Below are 26,582 nucleotides of genomic sequence, written 5' to 3'. Positions count from 1 at the left end.
TGGCACTCATGGTCAGTTCACTTAGCAACTATTCCCAACCACATTCTCTCCTGCTCTCCTCCACTAGAGAGGCTGGAGAAATATGGCTAAAATTCTCAGCTACTACAGATGCGAGGCCTGGCCATATGACACCATTTTTGCTGATGACCTGTTAGAAAAAGTCCAAGCCAAAAGCCCACAAAAAGAAGAAATTTTGCCCCTTACCTTTCTTCTTTTTTTCTGCCTGGAATGCAGGAGGCACTTAGGTTCTTCAAGGGTGAGAAAGAGCAGTAAGACAGGAGGCCCCTGGTTCTCTGATGCATGATAATGTGGTTGCACCACTTGGGCCACCTACCTCCATATGAGAAACTATTGAATGGTTGTTTGTGAGCACTTTCCAAGTGATTTACTTGAATTCATAGTTAATCTTGATAAGAACTTAAAAAAGTGAATACCATCATTATCCCAATTTTTAGATGCGGAAGTTGAGGCATGGAAAGCTGGAATAATTCACTAAGATACTCAGCTAGGAAGTGGAGAAGTTGCACTTTGACCCAGGCAACGTGCTACTGGATTCTGTCTTTAACTGTTGTTCTCTTTGCTGGTGTTGGCTGGATTTTCCGTGACCCACAGACCAACTTATACATCTTTGAAGGATAGATGAAATTTAGGTAGGAGCTTGTAGATCATCATATAAACAAATATTAGTACACTGTATGGCCAGAGGATGGCAATTCAGACAACAATTTGATGAAGAATTTGTGGTAGGAAAGGACAAAGATACAGTAAAGTAATTAAGAACGGGAGCTCTGGGAATCAGAAAGTTCTACCTGTTAACTATTAGCTGAGTGATGGTGTCCTAAGTCATTCTATCATTAGGTCTCGGTTTCCTCATCTCTAAAATGGGCACAAAATTTACATCTCTCAGAGTTTTAATGCCCTGGCAAAATGCTTTGCTCATAGTAAGATTTCACATTAGCCCAAAAAAACATACTGAAATAAGTCTGAATGTTTTCCTTTACAGCTTGTCTCCTCTTGACAGTAATGATTGGCTAGAAATCTTCAATTCAAAACACACTTGGAAACTTTAAAATATCAGAGATGAAGAGAAAGTAAAGAGGATCTTTTCTTTTATGTTAGCAATGAAATGCTTTTTTCATATTCTAGTGGAAACCCAGCCATATTGCAGATCACAGGACGTAGGACACCATTGTCACTATAATTTAATCTGAGGCAGGACTGACATTGTCAGCGTAACATTTCTTAATAGTATTAGTGAAGCAGAGCTTAAAGGAGCACCTATTGACTTCAAAGGATTATTCTAAAGAAAGTGAAATAAAAAGGAAATAAGAATCCATGGGAATATAATACAGTACCATGATTTCCACCCCAAGTTTTGGAAAATCTGACTAACCTCCAAATTGTGTTCTGAGAAAAACAGTTGTCTCATGCAAAGGCATAAGAACTAATATAAAACATTAGTTCAAAGCATCTGGGGGGAAAAGAGGGACACAAAGACAGTCACTCTCTCCTTTAATGAACCCCCACGTGGAAAGGAGCTGCTGTGTGGTGAGCCAGAACCTGCTGCCTTTGAACTCACTGTGATTTTGGCAGCCAAGTGTCATTCCACACTCTCAAGGACCTATCAGATCTCTAAAAGTTCCCAGCTCCAAAAAGAGACTGCAGAATGCATTTCCTTCCAGGACTTCTTGGTGGCTTAAGCAGAAGAAGTAGAGTGACTGTACAGTGGCCACCAAAGGACTCTGATAAAATCTCCATGCCAGTTTTTTTTGTCTTCTTCCATATTGGATGAACCAGCCTGAAAACTCCCTCAGAAGTTACTGTGTTTCTGATTTCGCTGCTGCCACTGGCTATGTAGAGGGAGCCCAGCTTCCAGACAGGAAAATGCCTGTCTGGCTCTTCTGCCTGGTGAGGCATACAGGCTATTCTGGTAGAGGAGTGCTTTTGTGTGGACAGCTGTTGCCCCTCGACAGGATGCAGGAGCTGAAGGAAAGGGCACACATGACCTGTTTCCCCAGAGGGCCCCTCCGTGTAAAGGAGCCCTGGTGGCCTGCCCACACAGGGCAGGGAAGTCATCCAGAGATGTGTCCTTCTCCACAGAGCATACAAAGAAGCCACAGAGGTGACAGGCATCCTGGAGATTGGACTGTGGCCAGGGACTCTCCAGCAAGTCACTTCCTGTATTTAATGTTCCAGGGACACAGGTTTGGACATGGCTGTATTACTATATTTTCTAATACACTGAGGTCACCACGAAGGGTCCACCTTGCTCCAGACCCCGTGACTTATCTAACCATTTTACCTAAAGTAGTAAATAGGTAAAAGTTCCAGTCAGAAACAGATTTTTATAAAAAGATGACCTATTTTCACATTGTGAATTTCTAGTCCCTCCTGGTAAAATGATATAGAAGAGCTACATAATAAACTCCAAGTTAGGTAACTGAGGGCCCATTTGTAAAGGACTTTGATATACACTGTCAATGACTCTCTTACAACAAAATGGGGTAGACAGGACAGAAATTATTATTCTCACTTCACAGATGAGCAAACAGGAAGGACCTGCCATGACCAACCATGTAGCCCTACTGGACAGTCTGGTTCTATCAGCATGCACAGAGGGAGTCAGATGAGAAAGGGCAGGAATGGCCATTGATGGTCTTCCCACCTAAATGAGATCTGGCCAGTTAGATTTTTCTATCCCATACCCACCTGTATGAGCCCCAGCACAGAACTCTGCACTATTACATTCTTCTATGTTTGATTTTAGAATTAGTGCTTAATAAGAAAGACAACTGAAAAATCACTAATGATGTACCAGGAACTGTTCCAAACACTTTACATTACTATTTCATTTAATCCTCACAACTCCGTGATGTGAGTACAATTATTACCTTCACTTTACAGATAAGCACAGAAAGGCTAAGTGACTTGCCCAATGTCACACAGACTACATGTGAGGGGAGGGTTAAAATTTTTAAAAAGAATATGCACTTCCTAATATCTACATTTTAAGAGGTTAATTTACATTCTGAAGGTAATGTTGGCAAAGCAAACTACCAACCTATTACCTCTCCCTTTTACTTAGGCCATGAGAAGGAATTGCTGGGCATCTAAAAATTCATCCTAGTGATGTAAGCCTTTATACAAAAGTGGCTTTGAATTGTGCTTGGATGAGCTTTGCATTTTGTCAGTGACAGGTCCTGACCTTGAGTAGATGTGAACAGCTTCATAAAAGGCACTTGACCCGTTCTTTCTTCTGTTCAGGTGAAAACAGGGTTTCACTTGTGAAAGCTTAAATGACCTGGTCTCTTCTGGCCCTTGTGGAAAACTAATGATGTGAATTTGATTTTCATCCATTCTCCCCAGTTTCATGTGCAGTGGTACTCTGCTCATCCACAGGGAATGTGTTCCGAGACCTCTCAGTCGGTGCCTGAGAACGCAGAGAGCACCAAACTCCACACATACTGTTTTTTCCTATACATACATACCAATGAAAAAGTTTAATTTATAAATTAGGCATAGTTAGAGATTAACAACAATAACTAGTGATAACATAGAACAATTATCACAGTATACTATAACAAAAGTTATATGAAGGTTGTCTCTCTTTTGAAATATCTTACTGCACTACATTCACTTTTCTTGGGATGATGTGAGATGATAAAATGCCTACATGATGAAATGAAGTGAGGTGAATGTCAAGGGCATCATAGTGTGGTGTTGGGCCACTACTGACATTTTTGACCTTATGTCAGAAGGAGGATCATCTGCTTCCTGACCCTGAGCCCAATGGGCCAAGCATAACTGAAACTGCGAAAAGCGAGGGGGAACTGCTGTATACACCTTAAAAGGTGAGCAAGGCTGTGAAGTCCTGGGAAGAAAGTTCGATTTGCTCCTCTCAGTCTGAAACCAAGTGAAGCTAACTGCAGCTTTGAGAACGTGTGGTGCAGGGATCTGCATGTCAGTGCGTCTAAGGTCCTCACTGTTGCTCACTGGCTCCCACATTTCTCTAATAAAGAAAAGGGGGAAGGGAGCAGAGACTGTGTGCACTGCTCACTGAAAGCTTTGCTTAATCAGAGATCTACATAATAAAGAAGCAGATTTGTTCAGTGTCTCTGAGTTAACACAGAGCTTTCACATGTAATATGGCTTGCACAAGTCAGGAAATGGAAATTAACTCATTTATCTCACCAGGTGGGACTCAGTCAAGTTGGACTCCATATTCTGAGCTAGCTCCCCATCTCAGGCTCATTCTCTTTCTCCTCCCTCCCTTTCATTCATTCCTCCTCCCTTCTTTCCTTTCAGTCTTCCCTTTTTTCCCCAGGACATATTATCTTTGATCAATGAACAAGAATACATCACTGTGGAAACCTATACGAGGGTGCTTATTTACATTTTCTACTTATTATCTCAAAATATACTTTCATAATATCAATGCACCTCTGAAAATGAGAATTAATGCATTAAGGTCTTGAGAAGAAAACATAATGTAAACAATAACAATCTTTTTCATCCCTTTCCTGCTGTGTCATGATAGCCCCTTAAGCCATCCTGGAGGGATTTAAATAATTTTTTGGTGTGATACTTGAATGGAATAGAAACCTTCTGCATGTGATTAACATCCAAATTCAACAAAACATTTCAGATAGATAGGGATGGGTTATGGTCAGATCAATTTTCTATTTTTTCAATTTTTGATTTTAATGGGTTGGAGCAAGTTTCGTGGACAGAATTACTGCTGCCAAAGACACCATCACTACATGAGGACTGCTGGCAGTTCTGCCTGTAGACCCCACAAAGTGGGCTTCTGTCCTGGGCCTGGGCCTTACAGGGCCCTAAGTATCACAAAACTAGAAAAAGAAGTTTATTAAGGGACACATGGTCACGTCTATCACTAGGGATCTGGTGCTCAGTGCTGAGAAAGTCCAAAACATAATCCTAAACATCTGACCTCAAAACCAGTTCTGTTCAGTTCCCATGGTGCTGAGATGGTGCTGTGAAGGTTTTCAGGGTGAGCTGCTGCCTACAGGGCAGACAGACACTCCTAGGCGTATGGGTAGTGAAATGGCAGAGGCACCTAAAAAAAAACCTCTCCTTTTAGATAGCACAAATATTAAACAGTCTTAAATAATGAGTAGTGTTTTCTAGTAGAGCCAACCATCAATTTTCTTGCTTCTCTTTGTATTCCAATCCATGGTTCTGGAAGAAGTCACATATTAGTATAGTATTTGCATGGAGTTGAACATGGTGATTGAGGGATATTTTGTAAAATTAAATAATTAATATTACTGTTGAAATGGTAGATGTGTTAGTTATAACATGTGAAACATGATACTGATTCTTTATATTGATAATGAGGTGGACATTGAATGTGAGAGTTGATAAAAGGTTGCTGTTTTACTAAAAAATTAATACAATAAAATTAAAAAATCAATCTAAATATAAGACATGAAACCATGAAATTCTTAGAAGAAAATGTAGGGAAAAATCTCTTGAACATAATCGTGAGTGATTTTTTTCTGGGTATGTCTTCCCCAGGCAAGGGAAATCCACCCCAAAATAGCAAAAATAAGTAAGTGGGACTACATCAAACTAACAAGCTTCAGTACAGCAAAGGATACCATCAACAAAACAAACATCTCCACCCTACAGTGTGAAAGAATATATTCACAAAAGACATATAAGAGGCTAACATCCAAAATATATAAAGAAGTCATACAACTCAACACCAAAACAACAAATAACTCAGTTAGAAAGTGGACAGAGGAGGACCTGAATGAATACTTTTCCACAGATGGCCAACAGGCACATGAAAAGATGATCCACATCACTAATCAACAGGGAAATGCAAATGAAAGCCACAGTGAGATATCACCTCACACCAGTTAGAATGACCACTATCCAAAAGACAAGAAATAACAAGTGTTGGTGAGGATGCAAAGAAAATAGAACCTTTCTACACTATTGATGGGAATGTAAATTGGTGTAGTCACTGTGGAAAGCAATACGGAGCTTCCTCAAAAACCCAAAAACAAAAATACTATGTGACTTAGTAATTCCACTTTTAGGAATTTACCCAAAGAAAACATAATCTCTGTTTCAAAAAGATAAATGTATTCCTATGTTTATTGCTTCATTATATACGATAAACAAGATATGGAAGCAGCCAAAGTGTCTATCAATAGATGAATGGATAAAGAAGAGGTGGTATGTGTATACAATGGAATATTATTCAGCCATAAAAAGGAAATCCTGCCATTTGTGACAACATGGATGGACCTAAAGGGTATATTATGCTCAGTGAAATGAGCCAGACAGAGAAAAACAAACACCATATGATTTCACTTACATGTGGAATCTAAAATCAAATCAAAACATAACAAAATGAACAAACAGTAATAGACTCACAGACACTGAGAAGTAACTGGTGGTTCCCATGGGAGAGGGGTTGGAGTGGGTGAGTGAAATAGGTAAAGGAGATAAAGAGGTTCAAAATCTTAATCATACATAATATAGTCACAAGGATGAAAGTACAAGCATAGAGAATAGTTCAATAGTTCAGTAATATTTTTCTAGGTTGACAGTAACTATACTAGTTAGGGTGAGAATTTAATAATGTAGATAATTGTTGAATCACTACGTTGCATACTTGAAACCAATATAATATTGTATATCATTTATACCTCAATAATAAATAAACAAAAGCAGCAGATTCCACCCCACCAATCAATAAGGTAATTGAATAAAATTAAAATAAAAACAAAAGTTTTAAGCTTTTTATGAATTATTTAAATTTGGTATTCATGATCATAATTTTTAGTTAGCATTTTAATTCTAATAGCTAACTTCGAACCATTTGAAAGGAAATAACTTTCAACAACTGTAGGAAAGTAATTTTTATTTTCTGATTTTAAAAATTTAATTTACATTTTTGATGAAAATATATACTCAAATTTTATCTACTTTTAATCCATTAACGCTTTATCAGTGCTGTCCACTAGAACTTTCTGTGATGATGGAAATGTTCTGCATCTGTGCTATCCAGTATGGTACCAGCGACATGATGCTACCGAGCATCTCCTAGGTTCACTGAGCAACAAAACTGACTGAAATGTGGCAGGTGCCACATATAGAATAGCACAACTTCAGATCATTGCTGGCACTGGAATACAAATTACATGACAATCTTGATTATAGCAATATATTAGTGATGTTACTAATATAAACGGAAAATCAATTTTATGGAATAAATACATAATAATATATGTCTTTATTCTAGTACTATTCATACAGCTAGACTATCCACAGAAAATGTAGATATGGATAATGATACATTCAGCTGTCTTTGATATTTTGCTGACTTGCATTTCATAAAACTGCCAGTTTTCTTATCTTTCAATATTGTTGTTATATTTATCAAGGTAGGAAGATACAACGTGTTATATAATAGTTTGCCATGTTGATTAATAACTTTGAAATATTTAGGCATATGATAGTCTCCATTTGTACTCTTGCCCCAAGCCCACAATGTTAGGCGCTGGCCTGATACCACCCCTAACTCTGACCAGCCACTCTGCAAATGTCACTTTTGCCCCCAGAAAGCCAGGAGGCTCATGCGGTTGGACTAAAATGTTAAAATCTCCCCTGCTGAAAAAAATAGTCAAAGTAAATGTCCCACTGGGAGGATTCCTACAGTATCCTTTCCTTACAGGAAGTTCAATCCATTTGTTTACAAGCCAACTGGGCTCAAAGCTGATTTGGCCAGTTCCCCCTAAAAGAAACTAAGAAACCTGTAGTTGTCATGAAATGCAAAGGAAGAAGCTGCTGGCAAAAACCCCATCAGTGTTTGCAATGTAGATTGCCGGCTAATAAGGGAAGAGTCAGCTTAACATTGTAATGTTTAGAGAATAGAGACAATCGAAATCCATTGACCTTCCCACTGAGCTGTAAGTAACAGGAGGAAGGGGCAGAGTATTTTCAGGTTACCAGGATAGCAGCAATTAGCCCCTGTAGGGCTCTTTCTCCATTGGTGCAGGGAACCCTTACAAGTGCTGCAAGCTCTGAGGCTGTTCCACACTTTCTAACTAGGGTCAACTGGGGACTGAGTTCCAGCTGCCCACAGTGATAACCTGCTCATTAATCCATCTATATTGCCTTTTTCTCCCCCCTCCGTCTCACTTTCCCATTCCTCCTGTACTGCTTTCTGGGACTTCCCCAATTAAAACCACTTGCACTTAAATCCTTACCTCCAGGTCTGTTTATGGGGGAGCCCAGCCTAGGGCAACCTCTAGCACATAGCATAATGCCTGGCATATAGTATGGCTTAAACAGATATTTGCTGAAAGAATTAACATACTTTGCAAATGAAATCTTACCCTTATTATTAACTTCTTCACCCAATTTAAATGAGTTACTCAGAAGGAAAGTGACTAGGTTGACTTTGACCTCCTTATCTGGATCCTCCGTGTCTACTAGCATAAAAGCTCCACTGGAAAGCACAGTACCATTAGAAAAAACAAATTTGGGCTCCACTGTAGGGCACACATAACCTCAACAAAAGGGAAAGCCCAGACTGCAGATAGGACCATCCTCACTGACTGGTCTTATTTAGGTATGTGACTTCCCTTCCTCTCTGATACTTCGAATGTTCACTCTGCAATTAAAGATAAGGCTCAACAAGTATCTATCTAGGAGAAATAGCAGAATGATGTAAGATTATTAAGAAGTTAATGATTAATACAGTCTTTTAAAGAGCACTTCTTATAAGGATCTAGTAAGTGGAATTCCTGAAGAAAGAGGAGCTTTGTTGGGACACTAAAGGCAAAAGTCCTCTAGTCCTTAAATTTGCCCTGGGGAGGTGACAGCTGTTATCTTTGTCAACCATACCCTTGGTTTGTTCTGGGGGTCTAGTGGAGACCAGTGATGATGAGTGTGGGATCAGTCTACTTTCTGGGCCCTAATCAGCAACAGGTGGACGCCATGCAGGAGAGCTGAGGGGCACACCTGCTTCAGGGGTTCGCTTTCTTCCCCTGTCAGGGCCCGTGCTAGAACACCACGTTACTTACAGTTACTTTGCTTTCTGATTTAACGTCTTCCCAGGGTTTCTGTTGGGTTCACTTAGGCCCTGGCTCAAAAATGTGCTTGTTCTGGGGGAGATACAGGCTCACTTTCTCTTAAAATTTTACAAAATGATCCTCTTTACCGAAGGACTGGAAGCTTTTAAATTAATAAAATAGTCATCCCAGACCTAAAATGGTAATTAAAATATTTCAAGACATTATTTGATTCATTACCCACCCGTTTCCCAGCACTTTGTAGCAGCGACAGAAATCATAAGTTCCGTCCGAACCCTTCCTGGAGTGTGACCGCTGCCTTCGCTGCCCTGCCCGAGGCTAGCTCCGGCCCACCCGGGAGGCGGAGGCACAGCAAGGCGGCGAGCGCGGGGGCTCCGGGAAGAGTAGCGCGCCTGTCCCGCGAGGCTGGCGGGCTAGGCTGGATGGCTGCAAGGGCGCGGCGCTCGCGGCTCCCCGGGCGACCAGCAACTTCGCTCCGCCGGCGGCACGTAGAAGCCCGCAGCCCTCCGCAGCCTCTCTGATCTCCGGGTTCGCCTTTCCCGGAGCCGCCGGCAAGTGCGGCCCTGCGACTCTGGAGCGCAGCCGGCCACGCCGGGTGACACTGCCGTCCGGCGCGGACGGCGGGGCAGGAGCTGCCTCGCGGTGCCCGCGGGGCCGCAGGCCGCTGGTCCCGCCCGCCGCGCTCTAAAACTACTAGCGGCTCGTGACCCGGGACAAACTTCTGGCTGAGGCGCAGCCCCTTGCACAGTCGCTGCCTGGAAGCCAGCGCAGAACAGAAGACACGGCTGGGGCGGGGGTGAAGGGTAGGAAACCGCGTCGCCGTCCTGCTCGCGCGGGTGACGCCCCACTGGCGGCGGCCGCCCCCAGCGACTTCCTTCCCGGAGGCGCCGCGGCCCCCGAGCGCCCGGGCGCGGGCCGGCGGGGCTGGGCGCTCACGCCCTCTAGCGGGCCGCGGCGGCCCGGGCGGCCGTGACGTGGGCCCTCCCTTCAGCCGGCCTGCGGGGCATCGCCAGTCAGTCTGGGAGCAAGAGCCCGCGCTGAGCCGGCGCGGGCTCGGCCATCGGTGCACCGCCGCCCGGGGTCTGGGCTTGCGGCTGCCGGCGAAGAGGCGGCGGGCAGGACGCGCGCGCCCACGGCCACGGTCACGGCGGCGCTGGCGGCTCGGTCCCGAGCAAGAGAAGGAGAGCGGCGCGGGTGCAGCCGCCGGAACGGAGGGAGGATTTTGGCTGCTCGGGCGCGCACCCCACTGCCTCCCGCAGCCGCGCTGGACGCCGAGTGGGGCCAGAGGCAGGGGAGGAGGACCCGGGACTCTCCGCCGGCCCCGGGAGCTGCCGGAGTTCGGACTTCTGCAACTGTTGGCACTTTGGGAGTCCGGCTCTGGGTTCGGCTGTTTACCTTTCTCTTCTCGCTGCCTTGAGAGCAAAGCTCCCGTCCGCCCTGCGCCCTCGCGCGCCCACCCACCGCCGCCTGGGAGCGGCCCGGCACGCACTCTGCACCATGAGAAGACTTGGAACTTGCCTGGCGACTTTGGCTGGACTTTTGCTAACTGCAGCCGGGCAGACGTTTTCAGGTAAGCGGGACTACTTCTGCCTCCGACGGGTCGCGCGGGCCCGCGTCCCGGGACGCCGGCAGCTCTCGCATGGGAGAGCCCGAGGCGGTCAGCGGGTCCGGGGAGGGGGCGCGGCCGTTAGCAGCGCCGGGAGAGGGGCCGGCGGGATGGCGGGCACAGACCACTTTGGCGGGCGAGCCCCGAGCACTAGCTCTGAAGCCGGGGTCTGCATCTTGGTTCCCGCTCCTCCACGGCCCGGGCTCGCGTTCGGGCGGACAGCTGCCCTCCGAGACCCCGGCCGGCTCCAAGAAGAGCAGCAGAAACTTTGCTTGAAGTTCGGAGCTGCAGCCGCTGGCCGCCGGGCGTGGGCGCTGCGCGGTCCCTTCGGCCCGAGCAGCGGCCGGGCCGGTAGCCGGAGCCTTGGTGCGCCCGCCGCGGATGTCCGGATCTGGCAGCATCTCCGGCGGCGGCGACCGCGCGGCGCCTTGGCCTGCCGGCCGCCTCCCCCAGTCCCTCGCGGCCCGTAGCCTCGGTTCGTCCCGGCGGCTGCGCGGCAGTTCGGGAGAGCCGAAGCGGGCGTTCCTTGTCGGGCCCCGCGAGAGGACCCGGCGGTCTCGGAAGGAGCGGCCAGGCCCAGGCCAACGCGGCCCTGCGCTCTCCGGGCTTCCCCACTCACCCTCGGGCTTCCGCGGAGCGCCGCGACCAGTGGCAACTTGTTAACCCGGTCCCGCCGGTGGCCGGCCGGGGGGGGTCCCAGGTGGGAAGCAAAGGGACTGGCCGTGTGCGCGCTCGTGTGGGTCGGCCTGCGCGCCGGGGGCGTTCGGGGCACCTGTGAGCACAAGCTGGGGTTCAGGCGTGTGGCCGACCCAACCCCGCAGGGTGTTACGGGGTTCCTCCAGGTAGCGATCAGTACCTGGACCACACGTAGGAGGACAGGAAAAGCTTGCATATCTGCACTTCTTTCTCGCTTGTGTTAGTTTTCCTAAGGTCCATATGAATGGTGGCAACTGGGCTTGTTTTTAATTTAATAAAAGCCCACTATTTGGCCTTAAACTTGAATTGCATAATAGATTTAAATGTACATTCGAGAGGAATGAGTAAATTGGATTTTTTTAAAAAAATTTGATGGAGATTTTCACTGACAGTAAAACATGTATTTTAAACATTGGAGACATTGGCTTTCTAGCCTGTGGACACAATAATTTTTCTGACTTGGAGCCCTAGGTACACACAGGCACAGAAGGCTGTGTTTCCTGTGTGTGGCTGAACTGCAGTACGTTTGCCCACAGTTGGCCGTAGAGATGAAGATGAGATTGTAGTTGGCTGATTACTCTGTGCTGTGAAATACAAGCTGTCAACTTCAATAGAGAAATACCCTTTTCCTAAATTTAATATTTCCTTAACTGCCTGGTAATTTCACGTGCTCCAGAGACCTCATCCAAATAATATACTGCTCTCTGATATAAAATTGATACACATTTTGGCCTGTGTTCTTTCTTATTAGTGAATTATGGAGTAGATTTGCCAGTTTTAGAGCCTTGTAACTCATTAGTTTTGGAAGCCAAGTATGAGGGCATTAGTGGTGGTTTTTTCTATATTAAGATCCGTAACTCCCTGCCTGGGATTTGTTTAAAGTTAAGCTGTATCAAAATAGATTTTTAAGTTATGAGCAAGGGGATGGAAACAAATATTCATGTAGTTAATTTCAGCCATCCCTCCCTATCATTAAACAGGATTTCAGCCTAGGTAGTACTGTCCTGTGTCATTGTTAGGCTGGTTTAAATTATCAGTCCAACCCCAAAGAGACTTTGACTCAAATTTATACAGATTTCTCTTTCAGAGAAAGTGTATCATTCTATTTGTTTACTGTCACACCATTACTTGGAGTGTGTTTTCTTTTTGTTTGTAAAGCCAGAGTTATCCTAGTGTGTTAATGGGTAAAAGAGAAGTGAAGGGCAGTATCCCAGAGATTGCTTAGAAATGTTGTAATTCTGAAATTTGAAGTTGGCAAATTTTGTGTGTGCAAGGACCAGATATGTCGCAGAGCATTACGTTTTTTTCCCTCCACTATGCATTTTAAGTAGTACAAGTGTGAGCCACTTAAAGCTGTGGAAGAATTACTTCTTTTGTATGTTGCGAGAGTTAATTCTGATGTTATGAGTGTCGCTGACACTTCTTTCTTTATATGATTCTTCTGGAAATTATAATAATTTGCTACTTTTCACCTGATGTGTGGGGCCAAGTCAAGTTTAGAAATAGAGCTAGATTGTAAGCTCCTTGTGGGGAAAGTCAGGTCTTTTTTTCCTTCTTGGTTCTCCATAAATCACCTAGCATAGAGCCTTAGACCTAATAGGCACTCACTATTTGTTGAATAATTGCTAACGTGAACTCTGATTATTTGCAAACATTCAAATTATATGTGAATTAACTGATGAGACACAGAGGAAGAGAGGGGGTTGTTAGAAGTTAGACTTGGTTTGAATTTTCCCTTCATTTGAAATGAACATGTTCCCTAAGGAGTTCTCTTTAGGCTACCAAGTAAACTAAATCATGAGGTTTTATGTAATCAGTGAATTTGTGTGCATGTGTATGTGTAATTAAGATTTATACACTGGTGTCCATTGCGCTTCACCTTCTGCAGTGCTCTCAAGCTCATGTCCTCTTTGGAGATGGGTTTGAAATTTATGTGATTGCTAACTAATCATTCCTGGATGTGGACTAGAGGTAATTTGAATGCGAAACATCAGAAATAGAGTGCTAAACTTATTGGAAGAAAAAAAGAAAAATTAGGTTTTAGCTCATGAGGACTTTATTACTATAAACATTTCATTTGAAAATTGTAATTTCTGATTTCTTAGACAAAATATTGGAGAGTCCCTTTCTGTCTTCTAGGCTTTTAATGACCATTATAAATGTTTGTAAAATGGTATACAAGAAAGACTTGAGGAAGAAAGACAAATCACTTTGCTTTTGCTTGAAATTCTCTTTTCCATAGTGAGAAGCAAATAGTTGGCAAGTCATTCCTCTTTGACCCAATTTCTTAAAAACCAAGTTGTAATATAAAGTATACAACGAAGTGTGTAGTTTTATGTTATAATGGAGTTGATGTGTTATGTCAAGCAAACTTTGGTTTGCAGAAATAAAAATATAAATTTGGCCGTTCCACTACAGTATTTGGAATAAATGAAACCTTAACATAATCCTGTGAATTTGGATCTCTTGTGGAGAAATTTACTTTTAAAAATACTCTTTTAAATACATCTGTGGGAAAATAGCTGAAATCTGAATAAAGTCTGGTTTAGTTAATGGAATAGTACCAAAGTTCCTAGTTTTGGTAATTCTGCTCCTGTTATGTCAGATGTAAACATTAGGGGGAGGCAGGTAAAGCTTGTGCTTGAAATCGTTTTACTAGTTTTGCAACTCTTCTGTAAGTCTAAAATTATTTCAAAATACAGAATTTTAAGATACCCTTTACAAAGAGTGGAAATAGATTTGTTTAGCAGTTTGATTTTTTTTCCTTTCAGAAACTATAGGCATGACATTTTATAGATATGTATATATATATTTTTAATTTTTGTATTATTAATCTACAATTACATAAGGAACATTATGTTTACTAGACTCCTCCTATCACCAAGTCCCCGACATTTTATATTTTTATAGTGCTTTAAGTAGACTGATAAATGACATGATGAAAATACTTCAAATTTAAATCAGTGAGCATGAAAGAAATATGCCAAGAAGTTGCTATAACATTTTTAGTGTTATGTGTATGTAAAGAAGTACTGCTTGAGTATAATAGATTGTTCTGATCTGGAAAATTACAGGTTTTAGTGTCATGTTTTCAAAGGGTTATTTTACAAGTTAGGTTACAGATAGTAATATATGTGGATATATATATATAACTTGAGTAATTCTAAATGAACTTTCCTTAATGAATAAGTAATCTGATTTATGTCTTCATATAAACCCTATATGAATGAAGCACCATTAGTTTTGGGAAAAGTTGGTTTTAGAATTTAAGTATTGTTTGACAATTCTATAATGGTTGATGGCTTTTTTTATATTTCTTATAGTTCCATAACAATTGTAATACATTCTGGGAAATGATAAGCTGTATGTCTCTCTTTTGACAGACGAACTATGTTGTGGATTGAGTATTGTTTCCTTTCACTTTTTGTTTTAGATTTTATTAAGTTTTCTAGAATAAGTATATTATCTTAAGGACACTGAGACATTGTTTTCAGTTAGGGGGTCAGACATTTTAGTAGTTACGTATTTTTCAACAATGTAACATTTTTCTTAAGTGTGGTGTCTTCTGTGCTTTTTAGTTTAATTCAAAGATTCTTCTCTTTGGAAACCAACCTTCCCACAAACTTTCTTGGTGTGCTTATGTTTTTGAATATAACACATTAATAATCTTATTTTTTAAGTAAGAGAAGTTTTACTTACTAATGTTTTTCAAACTCACTTATGAAAAATTAAAAAGGGATACAAAATAGTAATAACCTCCTATCATAGAATGGTATTTCTTATGTTCTTATGTTCCTAAAATACTGCAGCAGTTTTCAGTTTAGCCATCAGAAAGCCTGATTTTACACTGTAGCTCCAAAAAACTCATCAGAGAAAAGTAAGTAGGGCTGGTATTGGGTGGGGAATAGGAGAGCTTTAGTCATCAGCCTTGAAGTCTGCATGAAATGCCCTTGCTGTTGGTGGGGTGGCTGGCAAGGCCAGGACATAATTAAGGGGTGGGAGTGTATGAGAGAAAAATAAAAAAAAAAACAGGCCTGAGAAGAAAGGATTATGCCTCAGGCGTAAGCATCTTAGGTTCTGGAGACCCTAGTGGAGGAGGGTGTCTGCTCTTCCAGTGTCCCTGCGGTTGGGGATGGAAGTTACAGGACGTGGGTGGGTCATCACCCTGGTGCCCAGAGTGCAGTTAAACCACACTGATGTTCTGCACCTCAGTGGCTTTTAGGTGGCCTTGGGGAGGGCTTGGGGGTATTGAGCCAGTGGTGACGGATCAAAACCTAGTGTGCCCACGAAGCACCTGGAGTTGTCCTTCCCAATGTTGATTTCTAGGGCCGAACCCTGGTGATGCTGAAGTAGAAGATCCTGGAGGGTCCCACAGCATCCCTAGGTGATCCTAGTTTGTGGCCACATTTTGACAAACATTCTAGAAGAGTAGTTTGCAAGCGTTATCTCTGGACCGGCAGCATCAGGGTCACTTGCAAACTTGTTCAACATCAGCCTCTCTGGCTGCCCAGACCTACTGAATTAGAAACCCAGGAGGATGAGAGGGATTCTGATGCCTGACAGGGGGTGAGAACTACCTTTCCCAAAGAACTGGGCTTCTCATCCTACCTCATCAGCCTCTCTTGACAAGAGCTGAAAGAAAACCAGAGGTAAAAATATAATGCACAGCATGCACTTAACAGTGATAAACACTGCCGAAATTATGAACAGGCTGATGGGATTGTGCTAGGACTCTCAGCCTGTTAGGGGAAACCACCAGCATGACATTTCAAATAATAGTCTTATCTGGGGAAGATATTGGATCCAGCCAGTTGTAAAACTTAAATGAAAAAGTTTTCTATAATTTTACTTAACACAATGTAAAGTTTTAATTAAATTTTGCAGTAATGAGTAGCCACTGGAGATCTCTCTGGGCTGATATTGTGTATAGAAGGTACTTGTTGGCTTGAAGGTACACATTGGCATAGCCCAATGTGCCTATTGAAATAATGCCTTTAATTCAAGTAGATATTTATTTGAGTACTTATGTTTGTAGGGCCCCTTGATGGGTGGTGTAGCTTTGGAGTGGTGATGGGCAAAGGTAAGAGTAGTTCCCATGTAGTTGCTTTGAAAAGTTGTCTATCTGTTAAAACTTCCAAAAGTCACTGGAATGGAAAGAAACAAGGACCTTTTTAGGTGAGAACTGGAAATGAATATAAATAAAGTTGAAATTTTAATGTGGAAGTGTGAAACTTTGCCTTTAGAAATGAACTCTACTTCCAAATAGAGAATAAAAGGTGTTCGTTATACATCTCTTTAAAGTACAGACAACGTGTATCCTAAAATAGAGTCTCGTATTTCTGTTATCTTCAAGAGACAATCATTGTATCTCTGTCACTTAACACTCCAGGTAAATAAAAACGATTGCAATATCATTATCAGGTTTTTCTTGAAAACACTGTCACCAGACTTTCAGAGAATTGGTAGCAGAATGCTTTCCATAAGGCAGGCTGGCCTGCTTCCTGCTCCTCCTGCTGCGATCTGCAGTTGATCACTAGGTGTAGCTGCTTCCCTAAACCCACCTATCTGGGCCAGCCTCATCCAAGGAAGGCTTCCTGGACTCACTCATTCACAGCTGGATGGCGGACAGGCTGTGTAGTGGACTTTCATCTGCACACACCTGTGTCTCTAACTCTTTCTTGTAAAATGACATCCTTTAGTGGAAGTTGTGGTTCCACTAGTCCTGGTTGGTCTTTAGTTTGTTGAAGTTCAGTACTGACCAAAAGACAACATTACACTTGTGTATGATAGTTTTTCTTGTTTGGCTTTTTTTTTTTTTTTGCTGTATCAGACTTTGCTGCTGTTCTATATATAGCAGTGGAACTAGAAGCAGTGGTATCCATTTGCCAACTAAGTAAGAGTTCATGTTAGCCTTTGGGGCCTCCTCCATCAGGCTTTTCTGTAGTTGACGAGAAAAAGTAGAGGCTATGGTGGCCATGTATAGGTGTAGAACATCCTGCTTACACCGGCAAGGGCATTGTCAGCTTAGGTTTATTACTCAGGGAGTCATTAAAATTTGCATGAAAATCTGATTCAGTTAATTTTGCTGTTTAAAACTCAGAAGACTAATGAGTCATTAAAAACTTTTTATTTGAAGTGTTAAGTGTTGGAAGCAGGAAGAGGGTGGGGGATCTGAGAGAAGGTTGTGTCACATACCTTAGGACTGGGGCAAATAGAGAAGGAACTTGACCTTGCAGGCCCAAGAGCAGTGATCGCACAAGTTCAGGAGGAAGTGAACAAAAGCAGTTGTCAGAAATTTGTCAAAATGGGTACATTTTCAGAATCTCCCTTGGAGGAAAAAGCCATCATTTTACAGAATGATTTTATTTCAAAATACAGCAGTCTAAGCAGTGGCAAAGCATTTACTTTTTATGGGTTGCAAAGTTTAAAAGCTTATAGAGTGTTGGTTTGTTTTCAGATGGGTGAATATTCATTTTCATCTCCCTTTCCTATTCAATATGCAGAAACAGATTTTATCACATACAGTGAAAAGGATTTTTTTTTTTTACTTTGGGTTACTGGGAAGTTCAGAGGCCCCATTACTTCTCCTGTCTTCCAGCAGTACAATCAGAACAGGTCCACAGATGGGCTCCCCATAGCAGGTGAGAGGGAGCTGAATCATACCCTTTTTACAGCCCATTTTTGAGGGATCCTATTTGATCTCTCTTCTTGGTTGGAGTGGTTAGAGGTACTTTAGAATATGTCATAACCACATGCTTGAAATTGGCTTGTGTTCTTTCTAGATACAAAATTATGACATGGCCTAAAGTGTTCCTTTTAAAATAAATATCTATAGTATATAAAATCAAAATCAAATTACTGAATAATGTTTAGCATGTATCAATAACTCAAAATATATTTGTTGTATGAATAAATAAAAAAATAAATGAAATTCTCTTGGGGGAGAAAATACCAAATTGCTTATGCTTACTGCTGGTAATTTTTTTTTCTTTCTTTCCATCAGTTTTGACTTTTTTTTTTTTTTTTTCCCATGCAAGAGACTTTATTATCTGAAGGAGAAAGTGGCTGCACCAGACGGGGGTGGGGAGAGAGAGAGAGAGAGAGAGAGCGCGCGAGAGCGAGAGCGAGCAGCAGAGAGAGCAGTGGGACAGAGAGCAGAGAGGGAGAGAGAGCAGGGAGAGCAGGGGGACAGAGAGGCAGAGACAAAGAGAGAGAGAGCAGCAGAGACACAGAGAGAGAGAGAGACAGATAGAGACACAGAGACAGAGAGAGCAGCAGAGTGAGAATGACAGAGACAGAGTGAGAGAGACAGAGAGAGAGAGGGCAGCAGAGAGAGCAGCAGAGTGAGAGAGACAGAGAGAGAGGGAGAGCGACAGAGAGACAGAGTGAGAGAGACAGAGAGAGCAGTTTTGACTTTTTTAAGCATTTGGAATAACTTTAACAATAGGCCAGGCCATGGGTTTTGTGCTTCGTACCCTTAGCAATGTGTAGGCATGTAGAGATTCAGTTGTTAAATATAAAGGAAAAAGTATTACCTTTTGTTACTTAGATATGTAAAAGTAAGCCTATAATTTCATCATGTAAAATAAAAATTTATCAGTTATTGCTATAAAAGCAGAATTTTGCTATAATACAGATCATTAAAAAATGAAATTTACTATGCAGTAGATTTATCATGACTATAGGGGGATTTGATTTTAGTTTCTGGTATATTAAAAGAACCAGGGTATTACCAGTAAGAAGGTTCCATAGCAGAGACTAATAAATAATACCTCTGCTGTTTTATTTCTGATATAGTTGAAATTAATAATAGCTAGTCAGAGCTCATGCTTTGTCACATTAACATTCAGCTCATCTTTAGTATGGCAGGCATGCTGTCATTCCTCTTTCATTCAGTGTGGTATGCTCTCAGGTGATAAAAACTTAATGAAAACAGGCCACTTTGACCAACAACAGTCTCAGAAGGTGTGTTCCCTACTTGCTTGCCTGTTGAAATCTAGGTCACCGAATATGGTGTAATATCTCCTCAGTTGTCATCCATTGGCATTATGTCATGTGTGTGAGTTATGGGGGTTCTTGCCCTATGTTCTCTGTCATTTACCATTTCATTTATGTGGCTTTTCAGAGAGCCCCTCTCTTTTTTTCCAGCCCTGCTCAGCTGGCAGGGACCTGCTGTGGGACACTTGTATTACTGACCCTCGGAAGGTTTGGAGTAGGGCTGCCTCATCACAGAGGACCTGTGAGGTCCTGACCAAAAGACAACATTACACTTGTGTATGATAGTTTTTCTTGTTTGGCTTTTTTTTTGAGTGTGGTGGACTGGTGGAAGTGTTGAGGCCCTGATCTCAGCTATTGAATGCCCAGGAGGTGGGCAAAGAAGGGCAGAGGCTCCCTGGCAGATCAGTTGCTGATTTTGAATTCTGTTTCTACCACTGAATAGCTGTGTGGCCTTAGGCATATTAATTTTTCTCAGCCTCAGTTTTTTCTGTCTGGAAAAATACCTTGCAGGATTAGTATAAGGACTAAATGAGAGGACCAATGTGTGATATTAGGAGGCCTCTTGAGGTAACAGGGCTGTGTATGGTTATTATGAGGACCGGAGAGAATCAGTCAGTCCTGATCCATGCCCATTGTCTCTCCACTGTAGGATTCACCATATGAACTTGCTGCTTTTATCATCCAGAAGGTATTGAATACTGATGTTTCATGTGGTTCAAACCAATCAGTCCTTTTCTGGGCCCCGGCTTTGATAGTTGTAGTGCCTGGAAGTTGTATGAGTAAAGGGTATGTAGATATGGTTATTTGTGTATAGAGACCTACTTAAACACACACATACATATACATGCATACATACATATATATGTGTTATAAACATATAGCCAATAGTATGTTTTAAAAGGAAAAACCCCCCTGAAAATAGCAAAATGATCACCTCACAGTTGGCACCATGAAAAGCAAGCACTAACCCATGCCCTGGAAGGCCGTGTTGGACACCTGCACTGTGGTTACCTGAGGCTCTTGTTAAAAATTCAGATTCCTGGCCCCCCAGACCTGCTGAGCTAGACCCTCTGGAATGAGGCCTCAGAAACTGGTGAGGAAATGTCTTAGGTTATTTGATGCTCATTACAGTTAAAAGACTAGTGGTAGAAAATGAACAATGTCTCAACAACCCTGCCTTTTGGATAATTTATCACATCTTTGAGTAGTGTTAAGAAAGCATCTGAAAATCATTACAAGAATTTTTATGTATCAAGCAATAACTGGAGACTATTTTATGATGCAGAGGCTCTCTGGTGTCAGAATAGAAAGTGAATTATGAAACAAGGCATATTATGGAGACTTAGCTGTTTTGTACCTGTCTTTCAACTTGGTGACCTCTCATAAGTGTGATATCAGTTTGGAATATTTAGGGTATAATTAAAGAATAAAGAGATTTCAGAGTAATCAGAACACAAATAACTTAAAATCTTTAAACTTGTAGCTATGAGCTGCATTTTGAGATGACTCATTCATAGATGACAATGAGACAAGATGATAGGGCAAATATTATTCCCCAGAACTTATTCCTTTATCTCATGTTCATTGAAACATGGACACTATAGAAAAATTGGTCTTAGGGGGCCCCATAAGCATGGGCCAGAGCTTGGCATTTTGATTGTAGTAGTTCCTAAAAAACTCACAAACCTCAAAAGGGGTATACCAGTCTGTTAAAGCACTTGAAATTTCCACCAGCTCAACCGAAGAAGAGAGGTGCTTGTTGAAATGTGATCTCTGGGAGAGGTGGCTCATTAAGTCGTCTTACATATGACATCCCAAACTGGCTGTCAACTCGATAAGGTGACATCCTTAGATGTCAGGTTTCACACTTGTAAAATGGAGACATTAGATTCCAGGATCTATAAGGTCTCTCCAATCACTTATAAAGTATGAGGGTCTTCAGATTACTTGGTCAGATAGCACAGTCTAAGAGACTGAGACCTAGATCAATGGGTCATTTTTGATAGATGAGAATGGGAGAAATGTCTAGAACATTGGGTCCAATCTGAGAGAGTGTCAGATACTGTTAAAAGGAAGTGGGTGTTGAAACCTTGTCTGAAAGATTTTTTAGATGCCTCTCACGTTTGCCATAGGCTGCCTCTGTGCTAAGATATGCACAAATATATTCACTCTTCCTCAATCCTTGAGAATGTAGTTGCTGTTCATAGGGGCCATCAAAGCCTCTGCTGTAAGTAGGCTATTTAGGTTGTGATTTTCTACTTAAATATTGGCAACATAGATAACCCCTATTTCAGGGCCTTAGAATTGAAAGTAGTAAGTGATAACCATATATTGAGCACTGATTATGTGCTAGGTGTTGTACTGAGAGGATATGACATTCTCAAACCTGTTGCTGCTCTCCAACAAATAAAGCTTGGCTGACAGAATCCATGGAACCTTAGTTTTGGGGAGGTAAAGCTGTCTGCATTCTTGACAAAGCCAGGTCATGTGAGCCCAGGGTACAAGATATCTCTCTTCCCCATGCAAGCAGGGTATAGAGTTGCCTTTTCTAGATTTGTGCTTTGACTTGATACCATGTACCTGTATGGAGGTGTATCTATGTAAAATTGTCAAATGGACTCTTGTGTTTGTTAGAGAGGTATTGAGTAATGTTTTAGTACATGATACTGAATCTTTACAACGACCTTCTGGGGAGATTCTCTCTGGGTCTTAGTTCCAGGAAAAGGTGTGATTCTCCTGTGCATTCAGTTTCTTCTTGTGGACATAGCGAATTATATAACCCATCAAGTTTTCCTCTTTATGTTGGCTATTAGCCGAACTCAAAAGTGTGTTCTGTAGTAGAACTTGTTTGAGCAGAAAAATTTCAGAGCTGGCCTTCACCAAACGGGGGATTGTTGGCTTTTGCAATGGAGAAGGCTGTGGGTGGGCAAGGCTGGTTCCAGGGGCTCAACGCAGTCATCAGACTTCTGAGTCATCTTCTTTAGGCATTTTCTCTCTCTATGTGATGTTTCTAAGGGCTAACAGGCCAAATCCTCCAGGAAAGCTCAGTGGGAAGAGAGATTCTCTCTCCCCCAAGCCTGCTGTTGGGCTTGAGTCAGCTTGGATCACCTGCTTCCACTTTAACTCATCTCTGCTTGACCCACTCACTGGGCCAGGCATGTGGTCAGCCTAAATGAATCACATGGAATAAGAGTGGAGAAATGGAGGTTTCTCCATGGAAAAATGGATTCTTTTACCAGTTGAAGAGAGTGGATGCTTGCTGGGCAAAAAGCAACATAATGCCCAGAGAGACTACCTGTGCAATGGAACCTCATTTCTGGTTTCATTTCTTGGCCTGATTTTTAGTCTCCTCTTCACTTTTCTCATCTCATTTTAAATTTTCTTGCTGTGTTTTATATATCATTATAAATACATTAAATATTTTGCATCTGGGTGGTAGTGACAGAAAAAAAATGAGCCCCAAAGCTTAACATTGGAGCCAGTGTTCCAAATGCAGTGTTTGTGTGTATGCATTTCTGTTAACTTCCTAATGACATCAGGGAACACATTCCTCGCTCACTAAAAGTGAAGAACACAGGAGTAGGAAGATGGAAGGGAGGTTACTATAGCTTAGTGCAGTAGTTCTCCAATTTATTTTTTAAAGCATCAAAATCTTTTGGTTAACCAAATTATGCATAGGTGGAAAACCATAAAAATCTTTCAGTTAAAGTTTTATGTGGGCAGATTAAAATAAATGACTCTCCAGATTGGGAAGCAAGGTATAATGGTTAGCTATTGCTGTGTAACCACCCAAAAACTTGGTGGCTTAATACAAGAACCATTTGCTATGTTTCATGTGGGGGCTCTACTGGTCTACACTGGAATTGGTATACTTCATGCATATGTCTTTACTCAGCTGATCTTGGCTGCACTTTCTTGATATTTTGGGGTTGGCTGGCTATATGCTGGTCGAGGATGGCCTCGGGTGGGACAACTGCACTTTCTCCATGTGGTCTTTCATTCTCCAGCAGGAAGAGTTTCCAAAGAGCAGAAATGTGCCAGGGCCTCTTGGTTTGTGTTTGGGAAGAACACACTGGCACTTTTACCTTATTCTTCTGGTCAAAGCCAGTCTTAGGACCAGCCTAGAATCAAGGGTAGGAAAATAGACCTCACCTCTTGGTGTGGTGGCTATAGGGCCACATTGTAAAGAGAGTGTGTGCAAGGAGAGGTAGAGAATTGTGTCTCACACAGGGACCCAGTATCTCTGCTCTGAGATATATCTGCTTTGCAGAACACAGTTAGGAAATCACTGGCAGCGTGAGAAAAAGGATTTTAGGATTGAAAGATCTGCATTCAAGGGTCCATCCTGCTACTTTCTGGCATCTGAGAGGGAAGCTGTTTAACCTCTGTGAACTCAGTTGTTTTTAAATAGGGTCATTTAATGACATTCTGATTCATAGGTTTGCTTCAGAGATCCAATATGATAATGGACTGTAAAAAGAAATTTTCACAAACTGTTTTGTCTCTGTGTGTATTCTGAACACCTTCACTTATTTCAATCACTACAGACTGATTAGACCTGAGTTCTCATCCTGGCTGTGTCATTCATCAGCTAAGAAAGTCACATTGCCTTTGTGAGATGAGGTTTTTCATCTGTGAAGAAGTGATGATGTCTGTCTGCTTGGTCATCCTGTGGAAAACACAGAAGTGCATCTGTAAGAGTTGCCGTTATTGTTGTTAGAGCCCTGTGACCCCTGAATAACTTTGAGTCATTGCCTGGGCATTTCCTTTGTCTTCAACCTCATAGTATGTGGTTCCCCCAGCCCCAGGTTTTTTCCATTTGTAATCCAATTCATAAACTTGCTTCTATTTGCTCTGGCTTTCCAGGAGCAAGGGACAAGGAAATATGAGTGTTGCATGACCCCTACACATTGGGCACTTTATGTGTTACTTAATACCAAAGCAGTCCTCTGAGGTGAAAGTAGAGGCACTGTCATTTCATGTTTTATGAACTGAGGCCCTAACACATTTTAGGATGTTGTTCAGATAGTGGGTACAGCTCTTTGTGGACCCCAACATGCTCTATTCCTCTAGTGCCTCTTGGAGCCCAAAGACCTGACCCAAATCACAAGCCACATAGGAGCAGAACCATTGTCTCCTGATGTTGGGTCCAGAGCTCATGCCATAATTTTCAAGTATACTTAAGTGTTTGGCACAATTACTCATTTTGATGTTAAAACAATTGTAAAGTTGGCCCAGCAGTACACTGTAGCTACTATTATTTTACAGGCCCTCTGATATAGTAAATAAGAAAGAGGAGTATTTAGCTTCTAAGTAACTTGAATGAAATTAACTGATTGGAGACATTATCCATATTTTTCACAGAGGAGAGCTGTCTTCCGAGTGGTTTCAAATCCTCTAGATAGGACTGTGTTTTTAAAATTCTTCTGTTTAGCATCTGGATATCTGATTGAGGTAAACAGTATAAAATCCTTTGTAAATCTATTGTCTGGGTGTGCCAGAGGTCTGAAGGGCAACATGTGACTAAGGTCATCGATAATTTAAGACCATTCACTTAAGGTGGAGATGGGTAGGCCTTTGGAGACTGATGTTAATCACCTTCTTCAGAATAAACTGAATTTTCTTTTGAGGTTGGACAAAAGTAAAGAAAGCATACAGATCCATGTTTGAAGGATTTAAAACAATCCAATGAGTCGGGTGTACTTATAGTTGCCATGGGACAGAACCATTTGGTATATAATAAATAGTCTATAGTTTAACAGACAGACTACTTTGCTTATTTGATTAGTTTATTTTGCAATATTTTGGGGGAGAATTATGCCAAAATAAACTGTGCATTAGTAAAAGTTGAATTAGTATTAAGAGAATATTAGCATATTTCAATGATTTTAAAAAGTATGGATTTAGATTTTTTGCCAAAATCATTTATGAAATTATGATCATTTTCAACAGATGCAAACTGGTACATAAGTACTTATTTCGGAAAGCTTGCTGAGCTGCTGGGGCTAACATGAGGTGGTCTGTTCATTGTGCAGGTTGATGGAATGCCTGGGCCTTTGGGCTCTAAGTTCAGGTCTGCTCCCAGGGGGCATGTGATTTGGGTCAGGTCTCCTAATTGTGACTCAAGTCCCAGGAGAGTAAAATGGATAATGAAATAACTACTTTGAGTGTCTAAAAAGATCATGAGGATCAGATTTATTAATTATAAAAACTGCTTTCTCTAGCTAAAGTTGTTGCCACGTGTGTGCCACTGCTGTCGTCACACGCCCTTGGTTGGTGTTGTTTCTCAGGGTTTCATCTGAGTCAGGACGTCCTGTGGTGCTAACCTGTGTCCCTCCTTCTGCCCCTGCAGCCGTCCTCCTAGCCCTGCTTTCAGTGAAAATGAAAAAGCTACCAGCCACATGGTGGTGATTCTCTATCTCTTTGTAAGTGGGAAATTGCCATTAAGTTTGCCTTTTCTTGTCACTTGGGATGGAGGCTTTCTGAACACATATCATTTGTTCTCTTCCGGGCCACCCTCGGACTCCCAGATTAATCTTTCACAACTCAGTTCTATAGACTCAACATGCGCCCAGTGGGGGATGAGCAATCCTTAGTGATTGGAAGAAGAGTCAAGTGTTGTTTACATGTCTTTTCAAAAAATAAATAATCATATAGGACTCAGAGTGAAAGGAGGCCGGATGAGGCCCTCCTGCCATAGGAAGTAGGCATGCCTTCTGTGGGAGAGGACTTGTGGATAGCCTCTGGGTTGAGGCCCCAGAGGCTGGCTGTGCTGGGTACTGAGGGCATAGGTATCCAAGATGAGGGCTGGCTCACAGGAGCTCATGAAGAAGCTTGAGAGACACACAGGTAAGAGAGGGCTGGGCTGGAAAGGGAGCTGTGCAGGAAGGAAGACCAGTGGTCAACTCCCAGGGCAGAGTGCAGGGTGGCAGTGTGTTGGTGGAAGCTGGCAGCTGCCTATAAGGCATGTGGGTGCCATTCAGGTGCTCTCCAGAGGGAAGGGAGAGAGGAGACCTCTGCATATTGTCTTTAAATGTTTGGGGATTTTCTCTCTTAAAATAGGATGGCCCCTAAGCAAGTGAGTTTTTGAGATAGTAGTCATCTACTTAAGAGCAGATGCAGAGGGAAAAAGCCTGGGAAATTAGAGACAGGAGCACATTTTTTTTTTTTGAGAAGATCACATTATTGTTGACTTAGCATCTTCCCCT

The 26,582-nt window shown here is 42.3% G+C and overlaps 1 protein-coding gene across 9 annotated transcripts in view; it reads left to right on the top strand.

Moving 5' to 3' along the window:
• Positions 1-10,293: 10,293 nt before the first annotated feature.
• PTPRM (protein tyrosine phosphatase receptor type M) overlaps positions 10,294-26,582 on the top strand; it is an 857,076-nt gene continuing 840,787 nt past the window's right edge. For all 9 annotated transcript variants that reach the window (XM_037008365.2, XM_073212814.1, XM_073212816.1 and 6 more), the window contains exon 1: positions 10,294-10,644. In XM_037008365.2, the coding sequence (XP_036864260.2) occupies positions 10,572-10,644 (73 nt within the window). In that variant the 5' untranslated portion in view covers positions 10,294-10,571. The remainder of the gene's footprint in view (positions 10,645-26,582) is intronic.

Source organism: Manis javanica, chromosome 9 (assembly GCF_040802235.1).
Source record: "Manis javanica isolate MJ-LG chromosome 9, MJ_LKY, whole genome shotgun sequence".
Lineage (NCBI taxonomy): Eukaryota > Metazoa > Chordata > Mammalia > Pholidota > Manidae > Manis > Manis javanica.
Note: the sequence above shows the minus strand (reverse complement) of the source record. Positions and strands in the feature narration are given on the sequence as shown.